Source organism: Macaca mulatta, chromosome 1, assembly GCF_049350105.2.
Source record: "Macaca mulatta isolate MMU2019108-1 chromosome 1, T2T-MMU8v2.0, whole genome shotgun sequence".
Taxonomy (NCBI): domain Eukaryota; kingdom Metazoa; phylum Chordata; class Mammalia; order Primates; family Cercopithecidae; genus Macaca; species Macaca mulatta.
Window position 1 is genome coordinate 11715933 of NC_133406.1, and position 20219 is coordinate 11736151.

The following is a 20219-nucleotide window of genomic DNA, read 5'->3' on the forward strand; positions in this document are numbered from 1 at the left end:
CAACAACAACAACAAGAAAAAATTCATAGTTATGTTGAAATCAAAATAGAATGTGTATAATTTATATATTAAAAAGTGTGCATGAATTATTTCTACTGCTATTGGTTTCTAGGTATAACTGCAATTCAAAATGCATATCTGATCAAAACACATCACCTTAACATACATAGCACATGGCATATAGCAAGGACTTAATAAGTGCTTATTTTACAATCTGCACACCTGTATTGTCTTAGAAATTCACATGGTGACTATTTCTATCTACACTGGTTAAGGGACAAAAGTAGAGAAACACTCCAGGCCTCCCTAATAGCTATGCAACATCACACACTCCATTTAATTTAATAGTTTCTGTCATTTACACGAGACACTGTTATACCATTTCCTTGTCTTCATCATTACCTCTTCTACAAGGCAAGTGAAATAAAACAAAACCAATCTTCCTAGAAATGTTTCAAATCTGGAATTAAGAGTATTGGTAAACCAAAACTGACTTACAACACTCCCAAACTTACCCTAGTTCATGTTTATAGAACAAGGGAGTATCAACTACTTACTTAATCCTAAACCAGTAATGCATGAACTACATTTTGAGTTATGGTCATGGTAAAACACTTTCCATACCCCAGTATCTGCTAAATTGCCACGTGCCCTATTTCAGATTTTTGTTTCACTCATCACACACGGTGATGTCTGGGATTTTTCACGTGAATATTCATATAAAGTTTACAATGCCCCATTTTAAATTTATGTAGTCACTTTTCAACCTTAAAATGAATATTTTGCTCTAGCATCCTTCACATCTTTATTTCAACTTACTTCATTTCAATTTACTGTAAACTTCTGTATTGGACTATTCTCTGGCAAAACTACAACTTACTAAATCAGTTAAATTAAATACATATTGACCTCACCACAAAAGTTCAAAATGCATGTGATGTGCTTTGGCTGTGTCCCCACCCAAATCTTACCAGTGGGAGGTAATTAAATAATGGAGGGCAAGTCTTTCCCATGTTCTCACGATAGTGAATAAGTCTCATGAGATCTAATGGTTTTAAAAAGAGGAGTTCCCCTACACAAGCTCTCGTCTCTTGTCTGCTGCCACGTGAGACGTGTCTTTCACCTTCCGCCATGACTGTAAGTCCAATAAACCTTTTTCTTTTGTAAATTGCCCAGTCTTGGGTAGTCTTTATCATCAGCATGAAAACAGACTAATACAACATTTAATAATTAAACACAAACTTCTTTCTTCATTCTCCCATTTCCAGCCCCTACTCTTTGAAACAATGCAATGTCAATGATAGACTTCAAACTGTTTCTTATTTTGTCTATTTCTCCTTTCTTAACAAGGCAAGTGTTCCTCACATAATAATTTGCTTTCATAAATATCAAAAGAGGTAATCACAACCTCATTAATATAGCCTTTTCATCAGGTGCAAAATAAAGACCATGGAATTTTTAATTACTAATTAGACTGCATTTACATTCTATTAATAAAGTAATTTATTAAAAGGTACTATCAATATCATGAACATGCATATCAAGGTCACGAGGGAAGCCTGCCTGAACAAACCTGATATTCCACTCACATCACATTCTCCTTCTATTTAGGAAAGTATTTATAATTAATCTAATAGAGATAGAGGAATGGTTATAAGCAATTGTCGTAGACAATTTACAATATAAACCTTAAAGAGATCATTTTATTGACTTGTCATTTAGCATATCACCAGATACATGATTCTACTTTCCACACTTACCAAGTACCTTTCAGAGGACACGCTAACTAAGATGAGGTCATCTCCAACTCGTACTTTTTCTCCTTCTGATCGCTGCTTAGAGGCAGGGTGTATGGTCCACCAACAAGCCTCTCCTGCAGAGATATGGATATGTGAAACACAAAAAAAGTTCCTCTGGGTTAAAATCTATTTTCTTTGCCAACGATTCCAAACACACAACTTCCAGAAATCTGGAATTAATGCAAATTAATCTCTTACACCAGGAAAAGAGAAAGAATTAAGCCTTAGCTTAGGATAAAATAAGATTCTTTTCATAGAAACTGGGTGTGACACTTACGGAATGCTGATGCCTTTTTCATCCACGAAGAATTGCTTTAAATGGATATTTATTTATACTCATGTAAGACAAAATTCACCACTCACACTGATCTGATTTCATTCTTTATACACGCACATGTCATTATACCGTTCAATTGCTTTCTATAAAATCATCTCGTTTTTTGACAATTTTCATAAAGACTTGGGGTTTTGTGATGTGATGATTGTGTTGTAGCAATTTTTTGAAAATTTTCCCAGTAGTTATTTTTCGATGCTGACTCAAAAAAAGGATGCAAAGTATTGTCATCTAAAGATTGTACTATCCTGTCCCCTTTTTACTTTATTATTTTAAAATGTGGTGTTTTCATCTTTTTTTCTTTCTTTTTTTTTTGAGACAGTGTCTCGCTTTGTTGCCCAGGCTGGAGTGTAATGGCACAACCTCAGCTCACAGCAACCTCCACGTCCCAGGTTCAAGTGATTCTCCTGCCTCAGCCTCCTGAGTAGCTGGGACTACAGGCACCCGCCACCATGCCTGGCTAATTTTTGTATTTTTAGTAGAGATGGGGTTTCACCATGTTGGTTAGGCTGGTCTTGAACTCCTGACCTTGTGATCCTCCCGCCTTGGCCTCCCAAAGTGCTGGGATTACAGGCGTGAGCCACGGCGCCCGGCCGTGGTGTTTTCTATTAATCTAAAAGTAACATATAAGAGAATCCTTCTGTAGAAGAATGAATTATAAAAGATCTTGGTTTACATCAACCAAACAATTCCTTCTAGGATAAGTCAAGCATAAGCCTCATAAGCCACATGTCTCTTCACTCTTTCTTCCCAATACCTAACATATAATCGTCAGCATGCCATTCTTCATTCTGTTCATAATACCTTTGAAAACCTAAATGCGACTTCTATCCCAAAATGAGAGTAGTGTTTTCACAAAATCTGTCATCATTTATCATTCTTTGCCTTGACTCAACTTTATGGTTTTTCCATAAATCTTTTTTTTTTTCTTGACTAATTCCTCAAGGCCAGAATGTAAGTTCCTATTAGTTGGCCTTGTTATGTTTTGTTCACTGAGGTTTCTCCAGCTCCTGCTAGCCTATTATAAGCACTCACTACAAATTCATTTTGCATGAATGAATAAATGAATTACCAAATAACATTTTGTAAGTATTCTCACAGTCAATATATAATCTGTGTTTTTTCTTACATAAACCATAGTCTAACTTGCTTTTCCTATACAAACCATAATCTAACCTGAATGTCACCTGGTGTAATTCTTTATCGTCATTCATCCAATTCACATTTTTACAGTTGCAGGTAGTTTTTCATTCACTCAAACATTTATAGAGTACCCACTATTGGCTAATCATTGCTTTAGTGGCTGGGATACATCAATAAACAAGGAAGAAAAAATTATCTGCCTTGTGAGTTTAATTCTGATGAAGGCAGGCAGACAACAAATGATAAATACCATAAATAATTAAGGAATTCAGAAGAAGTAGGAAGCTATGGGAAAAAAAGAGAGTAGCGTAAGGAAATCAGGACGCAGGGAGAAACACTGACTTGTTTTGTTTTGACTATTACATAATCTCAATGAATGAAAACAAGTTCTAGACTGTGTCTTTTACTTCTTATGAAGAGGGAACTGACAACTTTCTCATTTAACTGTGTGCTGAAATACACTAATTAGAATAACTAAAAAACTAGCAAAAATACAGGGGAACGATAGAGTCTATACAAAACAAAATCAGAATAATATATTTATGTATGTTTCTGGTGCTGGGGGTTCTTGGAATTTCTTGTACAAGACGATGTGTTGGTCTATTAAAATGTGTATAAGGCTCATAAACATAGCTTTATTTTTACCTTCTCATTGTTTGTAAAAAAAAAAATTAGTGAATATGGGAAAATACTTTAAAGAGGGGGAGTGGAGTGAGAGGATAGTTTGATCTCACTCTTCAAAGGAACAACTTAATAAAAGTTGAACTATTTCCTTCCATTCTTTTTTCTACTTGGTCTTTATTTTAATTACAAAGGGATGCATGCTCATTGTAAAAGACAAAACAGTCCAATTTTATAGGGGTATATAAAGTCAATGCAAAGTCCTCAGAGTATTGAGAAGAACATCAAATTTGTGTTCTCCTATTTTGATTCGCCAAAAAAAAAAAAAAAGTTAATATATACATTTTTGTCTCACAAGTCTGAAAATGCACGTCTGTTTGAACAGGTATGTAGAAGAACGCCCTGTGGGCAGAGAAATGAAGGAGACTTTCATTTTTGACCTTTTTATTTGAATATTGGCATCAAGTATGTCATATTTTCAGACTTAAAAACATTTTTAAGATAAGAGAGATATGTAGAATTACTTCACAAACTAATTAGTGCACATTAATATGGTTAACATCCAGTAGATCATGTAGTAAATACTAATTTTCTATCCAAACCTACAAGGAGAATAAGGTTTGAAGCCTAGTTTGAACATCCAACTAATGATGTGGGAATAACCAAGAGGAATGATATACACTTCCCCCTTCTAGGAAAAACTTTCATTAGAACATTTTTTCCTGACCCCATGCATAAGAACATTCATCCCATGTATTGTATTTCCCAGCTTCTTCCAATCCAATCCCATCAGGGCTCTCTCTGAACCCAGCTTCCCGCAGCACAAGATGCTCACCTGTGGTGTCCTCTTGCAAGCCAACATCAAAAGCCAGCTTATCAGTTGAAGACCGGGAGGTGGACAGGCAGCACAGATACTGCAAAACACAAAATCAGTAGTTGTAAGTAGAGGCTTTGTTTGTCTGTTGTTTTTGAGACAAGGTTGCTCCGTTGCACAGGCTGGAAGTGCAGTGGTGTGATCACAGCTCACTGCAGCCTCAACCTCCTGGGCTCAAGCAGTCATCCCACCTCAGCCTCCTGAGTAGCTGGGACTACAGGGACATGCCACCATGCCCAGCTAATTATTTTCTTTTTTTGTAGAGATGGGGTTTTACCATGTTGCCCAGGCTGGTCTGGAACTCCTAGACTCAAGTGATCCTCCTACCTCAGGTTCCCAAGTAGCTGGGGCCACAGGTGTGCACCACCACATCCAGTTAATTTTTTTTTTCATAGAGATGAGATCCCCCTATGTTGCCAAGGTGATCTCAAACTCCTAAACTCAAGCAATCTCCCACCTCCACCTCCCAAAGTGCTGGGATTATAGGCATGAGCCACAGCGACTGGCTATCATTAAGGTTTACAGTTGTACCAGCAGAGTCTTATTTTGACCTGTAATTTGGTGTCCATCTATCCCTGCTGTTCTTAGTGTTTTCCTGAAAATCTCAATGCTTCTGCACAAAGCCCAGATTTTTAAATGTCTGTGAGGCAGAACAGCATGCATTAGGGGTAATATCCTAAAGGAACTGTAGTCTTTTTTCCCTTATAAAAGACTAAGGAAATGTTCTCTGTCAGTACAGGAAGACAAGTAACTGGGGATGTATTTGTACATCTCTCACTTCATGTGATATTCATCATCATCTGCAAAAGTACAATGTAATCTGACAGTTAGAAATCTTTCTCCCAAACAAATTTGAAGACTATTCTCTTTTATCTTCTAGCTTTGTTTTCATTTAAAAATGTTTAACTCTTTGAAATCCACCTAGAATTTATTTTGGTGCACAGCATGTCATTGCACTAAAATGAGGTTTATTGTGTGTCTCCATACATGTGCATTTTCCACACTCTTGAATACCGTCATCTCATTCTTCCCACCTTCAGGTGTTCCTAACTGTGTATTCTTGTACATCAAGTTTAGGATCATTTTTCAAGCCTACTGCTCCCCAACCTCCATGCCACAACGTGTTGTAAGAACACAGACACAAAGATGAATGTGATGTAAGAACAGAGACACAAAGATGAATGTGTTGTAAGAACAGAAACACAAAGATGAATGTGGTAGGATCTCAAAGTACACTACCATCACCAAGCAAGTGCACTGCCAGCAAGCCCCCTTTCGGATCACTGGAAAATTAATGCAAAGGCTAGAAATTTCTTATGATGGTATAGGGCCTATCCAGCTAAGTGTGTGTCTGTGAGTGTGAGAAGGCAGATGGACCAATCAGTGGCCGATATGCTGGTATGTCAGGTGGAATTCAGGGTCATGGGGATGTGAAATGCAGACTCTGATTCTGACTCTTAACTAAAAAGCAATGGCTCCCAAGGTTATAGTCAAGAGGCTTCAAGGGTCCCTAAACTTGTTTTTAGCCACAGCAGAAGTGTCAGTCTGACCTCAAGACAGGCAGCCCATGATAATCCCCTACGTTTATAGACTTTAAATATAAACTATGCTTAACATCTGCCTTTATTTTTTTAAAAGTTAACAACCTTGCAATAATCAGACTTCCTAGACAAAAATAAAGTGATTCCTATTAAAGTCTTTTGTAGTTTTTTCAAAAACAGTACAGTATTAGGCACTGTAACGATTAACATATGCTTTCTCCTTAATGTTTCCAGTAACTCTGAGGTAGATACAATGATTATCCCACTAAGTGTTCATTAAAGAGAGCAAGAACTTGGTCTTATTCACTACTATATCCAGGACCTAAAACAGTACCTAGCACGTAGTAGGTGCCAAATAATATTTATTTAATGAATGTATAAAAATTTCAGATGTAATCATAGGCTTAATTATGCAAAATATCCCAGGCTGGCCAGCATGTAGCAAACTGAATCCAAATCTAACAACCAAGTTCAGGCTCTTAATCCAACTATTATGTAGAGAGAGTAGTTGTCTTAAAAGAAACCCTCACATTTATTATTTCATGCAGTTCATGTGTTTTGATTGCTGTAGAATGTGGAATTCTTTCCATAAAATTTTAATATGTGATTGCTCTATACAAATTGTTTTTACATATTTTTCTTACATCCAACCACTTTATGAAACTGTTTTATGTTATTTTATATCTTGACATGTTAGTCAAAATTTCCAGAACAATGTTAGTCAGCAATGGTAGATAAAACACATTCTTATTTTTATTTTCGTTAATTTGATTTTTAAAATGGCTTCAGCATTTCACAATTACAATGTTCACTATTGATTTGACACTAATAATCTTTATCTCTGAGGAAATAATCAATGTTTAGTTTTTATTAAGAATGAGCATTGAGTTTTATTAACAACCTTTTCCAGCACTTGCTAACATGATCACGAGTTTTCTTATCTGACCTATTTATGTGATATAACACATTAAAAGAAATGATATATTAAATCATCATTAAAGTCACGTCCATGTATTTCCTATACTTCTCATCCTATACTTTTGAATTTCATTAAATAGACAATTAAAATAAAGTTATCACATAAATATCCATGATTGAGGTTGAAAATTTGTGTGTGCTTGTTGGATAGTGGTATTGATACTTAGTCTTCTGCTTTAAAACAATTTACATAATATGGGAATCACCTACTTTTTAAAAGGAATGATCAAGTATATTATTATAGATATTGTATAATATTCTAGATATTGAACTATCATGTAGCCACTAAAATTATATTGACAATTTAAACAACATGGAAAATGCTTATGTTACAAGAAAAGGAAAAAAAAGTCACGCCGGGCACAGTGGCTCATGCCTGTAATCCCAGGACTTTGGGAGGCCAAGGCGAGAGGATCGTTTCAGCCTGAGAGTTCAAGACCAGCTTAGGCAAGATGGTGAGACTCCCATCTCTACAAGAAATTTAAAAATTAGCCAGGCGTGGCAGCAGGCGCCTGTAGTCCTAGCTACTCAGGAGGCTGAAGCAAGAAAACCGTTTGAGCCCAGGAGTTCAAGGCTACAGTTAGCCATGATCATACCACTGCACCTCAGCCTGGGTGACAGCAAGACCCTATCTCAAAAAACAAAAGGATATAAATTTGGTAATGTAGTAAGATCTCAATTATGTTTAAAAAAAAAAAAAAAAAAAAAAAACCCTTAGGACAGAAGAGATTAAAACTTCTTTTAAAAGCCTCCAACACGGAGCTTGCAGTGAGCTGAGATCCGGCCACTGCACTCCAGCCTGGGCGACAGAGCGAGACTCCGTCTCAAGAAAAAAAAAAAAAAAAAAAAAAAAAAGCCTCCAACAGTTTTTTCCTATTAGTGTCATCAGAATTTTTCTTCTGCAACTTTCAAATCATATAGACTATGTATTCTTTTATAATTTAATAAAGCTCTTATAAGAATAGAATGAAGCCAGGTGTGGTGGCTCACGCCTGTAATCCCAGCACTCTGGGAGGCCGACACGGGCGGATCACGAGGTCAGGAGATCGAGACCACCCTGGCTAACACGGTGAAACCCCATCTCTACTAAAAAAAATACAAAAAAAATTAGCCGGGCGTGGTGGCGGCACCTGTAGTCCCAGCTACTTGGGAGGCTGAGGTAGGAGAATGGCGTGAACCCGGGAGGCGGAGCTTGCAGTGACCTGAGATCACGCCATTGTACTCCAGCCTGGGTGACAGAGCGAGACTCCATCACAAAAAAAGAAAAAGAATGGAATGAAACTTTTGCATATTTTTTTACATATTTTATGTACAGTTGACCCTTGAACAACACAGGTTTGAACTGCCCAGGCCCACTTCCTAACATGTTCTTCCCCGCTCTACCATTCCTGAGACAGCAAAACCAATTCCTCCTCTTCCTCCTCCTTAGCCTATTTGACACAAAGACAATGAGAATGAAAGTCTTTGTGATGATCCATTTCCAGTTAATGTATAGAAAATCTATTTTTCTTTTGATATACTTAATAGTTTCTTTTCTCTAGCTTCCTTTATTACAATACAGCATATAATCCATATACAAAATATGTGTTGGCTGGTATCGGTAAGGCTTCTGGTCAACAGTGGGATATTAATAGTTACCTTTTGAGGGAGTCAAAAGTTATATGTGATTTTCTACTGTGCAGGAGATTGGCACCCTAACTCCTGTGTTGTTCAAGGGTCAGCTGTATATGTAATATCTAAGAATACATTAAAGTATTTATAAAATATATTTTTAAAACATTTACATATATACATATCTACATATACACACATATATTTGTGCATATATACATGAGGCAGAGAATGAGAAAACTGTGCCCAAGAGAAGCCTAATGAATAACTGGGTGAAAGGAGGAGCAGATGTGGAAAAAGGGAAACCTGGTGAAGAAGAAAAAGAAGTTGGTGAGTACAATTAATACCGGAGCTCAGAGGTAGATTTTCTTAAATCTGATCTTTCAATAAAGATACTTTATTTCTCTAATAAATGAACTCTTTAAAACAAACTCTGAAAAGAAATATCTCTTATTTGACTCTTACACCTCTCTCCTCCTAAAACTACTCTATCAAAAGTAAGATACTAAACATGGTAATCATATAATGATAGAACTGAAGGACCTTAAAAGTCATGTGAGCTGACTTTCATCTTTTACATGAGAAACTAACAAGGGTACAAAGATATTAAAGAACACATATATCCAAGCTCATTGATACCATTGCAGAAATGATGCTTACCAGCATTTTCTGACCAGGTACCCCCAAATGGATCAGCATGACCACAGGGAGATGAAATAAAACGCGTACTCACCATGCCACTGTAGGAATGGCGCAGCAATATGGCATGTCCATAGAGGAGTGTTCGATGACCACCACCTTGAGCAGTCTTTAGAGAGAAGAGAAAAAAGGAGAACAAAAGAGAAAAACACAAAAGGGTAACTTAACCTGCAAGTCGATAAAATATTCTCTTGTTCTTAAAGGAATGTCAGTAGGAAAGAATGCATTAAGAATTCTTGCAGACAAGCAAAGTGCTGTTGAAATAATGTGTACATTGGAATAAAGTTCATGTAACCTCTATTATGGGGTTAGCATTTTATCTAGTTCTTGAATAATAAACTTGGTAGCAGTAAATAATTATCATAATTTATAGTTATTTATTCATAAGGTACTTAATTATAATCTGTTTCCCATTATATTACGGTTTCCATTGGGTGGGAACCATGGTACCTTCATCACCATTGTATTCCAGGTGCCTACCTGCACACCGGACATACAAGAAGCACTAAATAAATGTTGATTCAGGCCAGGCGTGGTGCCTTATGCCTGTAATCCCAGCACTTTGGGAGGCCGAGGCGGGCGGATCACCTGAGGTCAGGAGTTCGAGACCAACCCGGCCAACATGGCAAAACCCTGTCTCTATTAAAAATACAAAAATTAGCTGGGTGTGGTGGCACATGCCTGTAATCTCAGCTACTCAGGAGGCTGAGGCAGGATAATTGCTTGAACCCGGGAGGCGGAGGTTGCAGTGAGCTGAGATTGCACCACTGCACTCCAGCCTGGGCAACAGAGCAAGACTCTGTCTCAATAAATAAATAAATAAACATTGATTCAATGAATGAGTCTTCCTAAAACACAAAAATGATCATAACGCCTCCAGGCTTAAAAATTTCTCATTCCTCCCAACTGCTTATAGGAAAGAGTCCAATCAATCCCTTTCCATGAAATAGAAGAGTGCTTCTTAAATTGGAGAGCTTGTAAAAACACAGATTCCTGGCCCTTACCACTGGGATTTTGATTCAGTAGGTCTGGGGTAGTTACAGAGAGGTTTCATTTCAATAATTTTCCAGGTGATACTGATGCTGTTGATCCAGAGACCACTTTGAGAAGTACAGAGATACTTTGTCTCACTCATCTCTAGTCTCATCTTCAATCACCCTGTGTCCAAACATACTCACTTTCCCTTCCCTGAGTATGCCATACTGCTTTCATGCTGCCCTATCTCGAAACACAACTTTCCCTCTCCCTCTAGTCTTCTCTGTTGTATAAAGCCTTTTTAATAAGAAAGCCTCCAATAGTTCTTCCTCTTGGTGTAACTGAAGGATTTTTCTTCTGTAACTTCCAAACTGTATAGAATAAATATGTATTGATTTGATAATTTAATAAAGTTTTTATAAGAATGGAATGAAACTTTTACATATTTTATGTACATGTGACTCTTGTACGACACAGGTTTGAATTGCACAGGCCCATTTATACTCAGATTTTTTCCCCTTCTACTTTTTAAAACTCAAAGACTACCTCCTCTATAAAGCCTCATCCAGTTTCCTCAAAGCTAGTCACTCTCCCCATCCTCCTGCAGCCCTAGGTATACACCTGTACATTGACCTTACACTCTACGCAAGAACCCTCCTCCCCTTGATCAGACTGAAAACTCCTCAAGGACAATGACACTGTGCTGATTATCATTTCACCTCCAGCTTTGAGTGTGAGGTCAGGCCATGGTAAGCACTCAGCAGAGGTGTCAAATGAAAAGCTGGATATGGGGAGGCCCACTTCAGGCTGAGTGAGGAGTATGTATACAGGAGTCATGGTATATAATCATAAGGTGTGTAAGAAGGAGGAATCAATCATGGAATTTTAGTGTTGGGTTGCACAGGAAAACTTCACAGGAATTATAAAATTAGATCAGGGAAAGACCATGGAAAGCACAGAATATTATGACGAGAAATCTGTACTTCTTTTTGCAGGAAAAGGAGGTCTTTAAAAATTTTCAGAATAAGAGTGATGACACTGACCTGTGCCTTAAGAAGTACAGAAAGACGCTTCAATATCCAATATTATTATAACCTTTTTACTAAACATATATCACATTCTTGTTGTTCCACATAACTTCTTAAAATAACTTTATGTTTTGCTTGAAAAAACTCAGAACTATTCTAAAAACAGATATTAAAAGGTATTAAAATAAGAAAAACTGCTGAAAAAAAAAATCCACTTCTTTTCGGGGTCCGGACACAGTGGCTCACGCCTGTAAGCCCAGCACTTTCGGAAGCCAAGACAGGTGGATCGCATGAGGTCAGGAGTTCAAGACCAGCCTGGTCAACATGGTGAAACTAAAATACAAAAGTACAAAAATTAGCTGGGTGTGGTGGCAGGCACCTGCAATCCCAGCTACTCTCAGGAGGCTGAGACAGGAGAACGGCTTGAACCCGGGAGGCAGAGGTTGCAGTGAGCTGAGGTCGCACCACTGCACTCCAGCCTGGGTGACAGAGCAAGATTCTGTCTCAAAAACAAAAACAAAAAAACAAAAACAACAAAAAACCACTTTTTTCACATAACTGAGAAGAAAAGGGAAAAATCTACTTTGAATAACTATACTCCTGCCGGGTGCGGTGGCTCACACCTGTAATCCCAGCACTTTGGGAGGCCGAGGCGGGTGGATCATGAGGTCAGGAGATCGAGACCATCCTGGCTAACACGGTGAAACCCCGTCTCTACTAAAAATACAAAAAATTAGCCAGGCGTGATGGCGGCGCCTGTAGTCCCAGCTACTTGAGAGGCTGAGGCAGGAGAATGGCGGGAACCCAGGAGGCGGAGCTTGCAGTGAGCCGAGATTGCACCACTGCACTCCAGCCTGGGCGACAAAGCGAGACTCCGTCTCAAAAAAATAAAAAAAGAAAGAAAGAAAGAAAGAAAAACTATACTCCTTCAGAGAATGAGGCTCTCTTTAGAGAGCACTTATTTTTTCTATAATGCATTTGATTTATTGTGGCCAAGAACAATTTTATTTACTTGGTCTGGTTTGAATTACTTTGATAGAAGCCCACCTTTTCATACCAGATTGAAGTTCCAAAGCTGTAAAATCCACAAGAACTTTAATAACACTTGACAGCCACGCTAGTCAAAACAAAATTTTTTTAAAAGTGAAGGACAAGGCCTTGAAGTTAACCAGGAAGTACTCCTTTACCGTAAAGCTTTGCCTACACATTTCATTTATTTATTTATTTACTTATTTATTTATTTATTTATTTATTTATATAGTGTGTGTGTGTGTGTGTGACTAAAGAGGTTTACAGGTTTCATTTATATATATATATATAATTTACATATATATATAGTATGTGTGTGTGCGTGTGTATGTGTGTGACTAAAGAGGTTTACATACACATTAAAATTACTGGTTCTATATTTTGTTCTTTCTGGTTTGCTTTTTTTGCTTTTGGGCTCCGTGTTTTTTAAATACAGCCAACTGTATTTAAAAAAAGCATGAGGCAAAGTGCCTCATGCTTGTAATCCCAACTACCTAGGAGGCTGAGGAAGGAAGACCACTGGAGCCCAGGAGTTCCAGGTTGCAGTGAGCTATCCACTGTACTCCAGCCTGGGTGACAGAGCAAGACCCTGTCTCTTAAAAAATAAAATAGTGAATCACACAATGGGGTCACTGAAGGATTATAACAATCAATGAGAATCCTGGCCTCAGTTGAAATAAAGGTGCCTGAAAAGGCCAGTTTGACATTGTCAAGACATCCGTTTGACACGGACTGGCTTACTTGGGATGGTGTCTTCATGGAAAGTCTCCACAGGGAACAGATCAGGCTTAGGACAGTCCTAAGGCACCACTGTTTAGCACCATCCAGCAGAAATAGGCTCCCACAACAAGAAAGCATCCATCTGGTTCTAAGAAGTTAATGCCTTTTCCGTAGGAAACCCAAAGCAAAGCATGATTGAAAGGTGAAAGCGAGATAAAATTCAGCATGTGTTTCTCTTTAAGTGACTTAAATTACTGTAATTACATGCATGTGCCTTCCCCTTAATCCAATTCTAACCTTTCCAGATCATCCACTGCAAGTGTGAAAATAACTATTGGCCTTCTGGCCTCGAAGTTAAAAGAACTGGGGGCCTAATTAAATTATTTTAGGCATACCACCTGTTTTTAACTAATTCTACATCATCCTTCTATTTGCACTGGTTTTTACACGCATTTGTTCTCACAAGAGACCTTAAGATGTCTGTTCCAGGCCACCATTTCATTCACCCTTCCCAAGGGGAAGTCTATACAGCATGGTACAGTTGAATTAAGAGTGAGATGATAAAATGAATACAGCAAATGCAGATTTAGCATGAAAAACTAAAGTTTCTCAAACCCATAATCATAAGTTAGTTATTAGTATTTGCAAAGAGAGGAAATATTCCTATTTTGCTGTTTTTAATATTTTTCCAATCCAAACTCTTGTTTCATGATATGTCTAATTTAGGGATTAATGTCCTCTCTTCAAAATGTGATCATAATATTTTCAACTGAAAAATAAGAGCTAGAGTTATTGGAAATTCTGGAAGATGTTCCATGTCCTGGTTGATAGATGTCTTCAAAGAAATGCTCTGTTCTGTCATCCCATCCAAAATGCCAAATTCTTACTGGTAGTGAACAGGTCCAGTTTAGGGTATCCCGCAATGCACCTGGTTCAGTTTTATTAAACATGATGGATTTAACCACAAAATTCAACAGACTGACAAGAACATGCATCCCTTGCTTCAAAGCAACCTTTTCCATCTATATGTGGGATTTTGATTTAATATTTCTCACAGTCTATTTCTTTCAAAATTATCACTTATTTTAAGGCTTTCTTAACTGAATATCAATTTTTCTACCTACCCATTGTTTCTTGGCTTTTAAGATTAAAAAAATTAAACCCCATAAATGTTATAGGAGAAATGTAGTGGGCATATGAAAATGAAACAAAAATTTTCTACTATATATCCTAAAATAACCATAGTCTACTCTTCTTCCTGTATGTCCCTTACGTATTCCTTCAATGACATGTCCACATGCTTTACTCTTTTCTTTTTATTTGTCTACTTTTACAATATTTTCACTTTTCCAATCCAGTCGAGAAATGAAAAGGGGCTGGCTGAATTACTTTCACGTCTCCTGGAGTAAGTAGAAGTAGTTTCTTGGTGCCTCCCCTAATTTCCCAGTGGAAGAATTTCCCATTGTATTCATACAAAAGTGCATAAATGCAAAGTCAGCATAATGCCCAGAGTGAACATTCTAAATGGAGAGTTATTAAAATTGTTTTAATAAGAAAAATTCTTAATGTTAGCAATTAAACATGTTACAATATGACCCAAAAGTGTCAAATCTTGGCTTGACATTTTTGTTTGTTGAGCTTTTAAATCTAAACATGTGATTTATCTAAATCTAAAAGCTCCAAAGTTTAATATTTAAACATTTTAAAGCATGTGAAGAAAAGTTACATGGATTCAAAAGTAAAACAAATGTGTGTAACCATACATAAAACATACAAAGTATCACATATATACAGCTGATATATAGTAATATATATATATCTGTTACATATATAATACAGCTATACTAATATGCAGATATATACATATATAATCCATATATAGTAATATATCTGCTATATATACACAGCAGATATATTACGATGTCTTACCTTCATCATGAATTTCTGTAGGGGCATAAGGAAAAGAGAGGAAACATTAAATAGACATGATCTCAAAGATTCCCTTAAAAATACCTCTTACTTATAAAGGCTCCATTATCCTAAATGGAGCTATTTAAACAATAAACATAAAAAAACACATTCACCGTGTTATCGCAACAAAACTTAGTATCAACTACATGCTAGAGGAAAGCTGTAGCGAGCAAAATTCTTTTAAAAAGTTTTTACATTAGTTTCTTCCTTTTTCTGTGAAAACATGCTGCTCTACTTTAATGAGTGATTCCATTTACAATCTGTTTAAGCACCAAAAATGATATTATCTTAAAAACTGATCTGAAAATGCTTTTTAAAAAACCAACTTTCATCTTTTTCATAAAAATGCAGTGATAAAAGCAAACAGCAACCCAACTCATTTTAATAAAAACAGTAGATTAAAACAGGTAAGGGAGATCGTAAACTAATACGCTGCAATGAGTGGCTCTCATTTCATGCAAAATAACAGTAAGCAATTTCTTAGACACTGAATATTTTGAAAGGTGAATTTCAAAGAAAAATCACAAAAGCATTTCTATTTCTCTTAAAATGACACAGTCTCCTTTCATAAATTATATAATAGCTCTTTTTTTCTTCTACAAAACATAATGTGTATTATGTGTGTGTGCATGCAAATCTACAAATAACTTCATTTTTCTTTAGACCTCTCAAGTTTCTTTGACTTCTTATTCCTAGGATAGTTACACAGATGAAAGAGTACAAAAAAGAAAACAATGATATATTTCCAAACTTAGGGCTGAATTTAGTTGTCAGGTTGATGTCTAAGTCCTACGGAGAAAAGATATCATAGAGACACTAGTTGTAAGAAAAACAGCAAGGAAAAGTTTTCCAATATAGATATTTGTAAATATTACAATTTTATGTAACTTATTTGCTAACTTACTGTAGCACAAAACTACATTCTCCACACCCAAAGAGGCTGCTTTCTTCAATATTTATCTTTATGTGTTTCTTGTAAGTAAGGGATGACTATATGGGCAGTGATAGTCATGGATTCCAACCAGCTTTCTGTCTTAGATTTTTTTGGATGATTAATTTGCACAGAAACACAAAGGTGGAAATTTTAGTTCTTTAGGCTAAAACTGCAGGTGTCAGTAACTCAGTGTCCTAGGTTTAGATTAATCCAGAAATATGTTTCTTGTAACCTGAAACATATTTACATAGTAATATGTATATTATTAAAGGGAAATTCTATTGAGACTACTTTTTTCATTTTCAATATTACAATTTTAAGGAAAAACTGTAAAGAAGCTTTCATTCTTGGCTTAGAAAATACACGCTGTTTAGTTACGTTTTTATAACTGATATTAATCACATATAATTATCAGGAAACTTACTTTCCATGTTAAACCGACCAATCACATGTGACTCACTAATGGGAGAGCTATCACTAAAGAATTAGGCAAAATCATTATTAAGCCCTAATTCAAAGAAATGCAAAAACCTAACATTTTGGTACAGCACATAGTTTGTTAAGAGATACTTTCTCCATGAGATTTTTTTTTTTTTTAATTAAGCTAGATTTGGGAGATTTTTCTTTAGAAAATGTCCTCAGCCCGATTTTGTCAGGTATCTAAGTTGAACTGCTTTAAAACTGTAGTAGGTATTGACAACAACAAAAAAAGAGTGGTCGGCCAAGTGACTGAGGTCTGCCGTTCCACATTGCTAAGTCGTGTCTCTAACCGCAGGAAGAATAAGACACAGAGGAGAGCAAGCTGCATACACGATAAAATAGTATGACGAATGAAAATAGCAAATGCTGAAATATCCTTCTGTAGAATGAGAAAGAAGAGCAGATGTAATACACAAACATCATTTTCAAAAGATAATCAAGAACATGAAAGATTTGTGGTATTAGTGGCATTATGGACATTAACTTTCTGTACAAATCATTTCTTGTTCAAATTGGTTTAAGGGCTAGATATTACCAAAGTTATAGCATCAGGAGACATTCAAAGGGATCGTTTAAGGCAAAAGAAGCAAGCAAAGCACATTAAAACAAAAAAGATGAGTATATTAGTTTAATTCAATGTAAGCACTGCTTCTGTATGATAAAAGCAACAAACAGAAAAAGAATAACAACAAAAACCCTTTAAAATTGATATGATGGAAAGTAGAAAAAAGAAACACATAAAGATAAATATCGAAGAAAGCAGCCTCTTTGGGTGTGGAGAACGTAGTTTTTGTGCTTACAGTAAGTTAGCAAATAAATGAACTATTTGATTTATTTCACTAATGAGAGGCTTAATAGACAAGAGCTAACATTTCATTACACAAAATAGAGTAAGGGATGACTATATGGGCAGTGATAGTCATGGATTCCAACCAGCTTTGTGTCTTAGAATTTTTTGGATGATTAATTTGCACAGAAACACAAAGGTGGAAATTTTAGTTCTTTAGGCTAAAACTGCAGGTGTCAGTAACTCAGTGTCCTAGGTTTAGATTAACCCAGAATTGACAGGTCAGATGGAGCTCCAAATACAAGCAAAACCTGAGGGCACATGCTACATTAACATGGAAGCCAGGGAGAGAAATTGCTATTGCTACATTTTAACACATAGATGGCTCTGGGTGTCAAATGCATGACAAAAAGAAGCAGAATCATCTTTTGTCTTTAAGCATAAGCTAAGGCACTTTCCTAGCAAACGCAAATGATTATGAATAGAAAAACAAATCAAACGGCAATACTTGACTCTGAAAATTGCTAACAAGTACTGGATATCAAGAGAATGCATATTTAATCTGCTCTTGGTGCAAAGAAGGAAACAATAATTCAGGTGATGTAGAAGAGCTCCTCTATCATAATGATGCCTTTCAGTTCAACCTTGGTTTTTTAAAACTGGTATTTCAGTTTCATGAACTAAAATCTGATTTTTAAAAAGTCACACCTCTAAAAACCTACCTTAGAACTTTAAAAAAAAAACTGTTATTGAAATGTCTCCTCAAAAATTATACAGATAAGGATTTAGTGACAAAGCACCAAACATTTGGGGGCTTGCCATTAAAAAGGATTATCAAATGCAACAATTTCAGAATAGCCTCAGAAGTCATTCTAGCATGAAGTTTCCATTAAGGAGGCAAAATGCCCTACTCCGCACACAAAATATGCATCAAATTTAAGCCTTTTTGCCATCTTTTCCTCTCCACATATCAAGATGCTAGGATTCTCCATAATTCTCCAACTGGTAACCTCTCCTTTGTGAGGAAAGATCAGGTAAATTTCATTATGTTGAGAAAACAAGGATATTTCACCATCAAAGACTAGGATTTCTAGGTAGCAATAATTAATTAATGATAGTCCCAACAATTTTTAGGAGAAAAAAAATTAACAATAACAATTCTGAGTTTCAAACATATATCAACATATACTATCTAATAGCATTTGAGATTGAAAAACTTCAACTATTGCTCTTATGATGAAAATATCTGGCTGGGTGCAGTGGCTCATGCCTGTAATCCCAGCACTTGGGGAGGCCAGGGCAGGAGTATCTGCTTGAGCCCAGGAGTTCAAGACCAGCTTGGGCACCATAGTGAGACACTGTCTCTACAAAAAATCAAAAAGTTAGCCAGGCATGGTGGCACATGCCTGTAGTCCCAGCTACTCAGGAGGCTGAGGTGGGAGTATCACTTGAGTCACACTCCAGGCTGGGTGATAGGGCAAGACCCTGTCTTAAAAAATATCTATATAAATCCTATGGAAATGTTTCACTTTCTAGGATTCCCCTGCTAAAAATGTCCAAGATGCTCTGAAAAGACAGACATGTTGATTACAGGTACAGAAATCATCTGAAAGAGGCTTGTCTATCAGCCCATGAATGAGCAGTTACACACATAATAACACATTCCACTGAAATGCCCTTGTATGACTCCTATTAATGACCATCACTGGAATCTAGTTATGTGAGATGCAGATATGTTTAAAAAGAATTCATTCTGTTCTTTGGCAGATTTGCAGCAACAGTTTTTTTCAGCCTATCAACAGCTCTGTACAGACAGTAGTTAAATAGAATGTCTTTTCTTTCCAGTATAATAAATTTGACATATATATGTACATATAATTATGTAGTTCTTCTTCAGAAGGGTAAAGAAAAATAAATGATTCCGATAAGCTACTATAAGTTCTCACACTTCATCTCTGTGACACGTTTATAAAGCAAAGAGCTGCATAAATGCCTAAAACATGAAATAGAAGAGGTATCTAGGGCTTTCTTCATTTCCCAGCTTGTCTCGATAGAGAATTTCTCTAAATCAAAAGTAACACATTGATTTCTACAGAGGGCAAATGGATAATAATGTCCTGAAGACATATAAAGCTTTCCCTCTATTCAGATCATCACCTACACATAAAAAATTGCCCGTATCAGAATACAGAAGACTCCATATATTTTTTAAAACAATTTCAAACATGAATGAACCGTGACAGCATGAAAGCATTTTGCAGGTTCTCTCATAATAGCCATTGTGTGTTGAAATGCATTTTTAAACAACTCTCTGGTTAGAAACATTTGACATGATTATAGATTTTAACAATCACAACAGCATCATCATATTTTTTAAGAGAAACGACATGTATAAGACAGCACTCAGTCTATAGACAATGCTTCATAGACAACGATCTCACAGTCTGTTCCATCCTTTTGCTGTCTTCACCCCACTCATGACCTGAATCCTAGGCCTCCACACTGGAAACCATTGCTATAGGTTAGAAAAGGGCTAGGAGTGGAATAGATGGAAATGACCATTAGTTACTTTCTTATCCAGTACTCCGAAGTTTTATTCTCTTTTAAAGGGTAAAGAGCAGCATTTGATAACTCAGTGGGCTTATGATTAAACAGATGCACAGCTGCTCAAAGAGACAGTGATGAGGGAGAGAAG

The 20219-nt window shown here is 36.5% G+C and overlaps 1 protein-coding gene across 7 annotated transcripts in view; it reads right to left on the reverse strand.

Moving 5' to 3' along the window:
• Nucleotides 1–20219, reverse strand: part of RYR2 (ryanodine receptor 2) — a 794036-nt gene that overhangs the window by 457111 nt on the left and 316706 nt on the right. For all 7 annotated transcript variants that reach the window (XM_077998277.1, XM_077998259.1, XM_077998275.1 and 4 more), the window contains 4 exons: nt 15282–15296; nt 9635–9709; nt 4733–4811; nt 1761–1873 (listed from right to left, as the gene is read on the reverse strand). In XM_077998277.1, coding sequence (XP_077854403.1) covers nt 1761–1873; nt 4733–4811; nt 9635–9709; nt 15282–15296 — 282 coding nt within the window. The remainder of the gene's footprint in view (nt 1–1760; nt 1874–4732; nt 4812–9634; nt 9710–15281; nt 15297–20219) is intronic.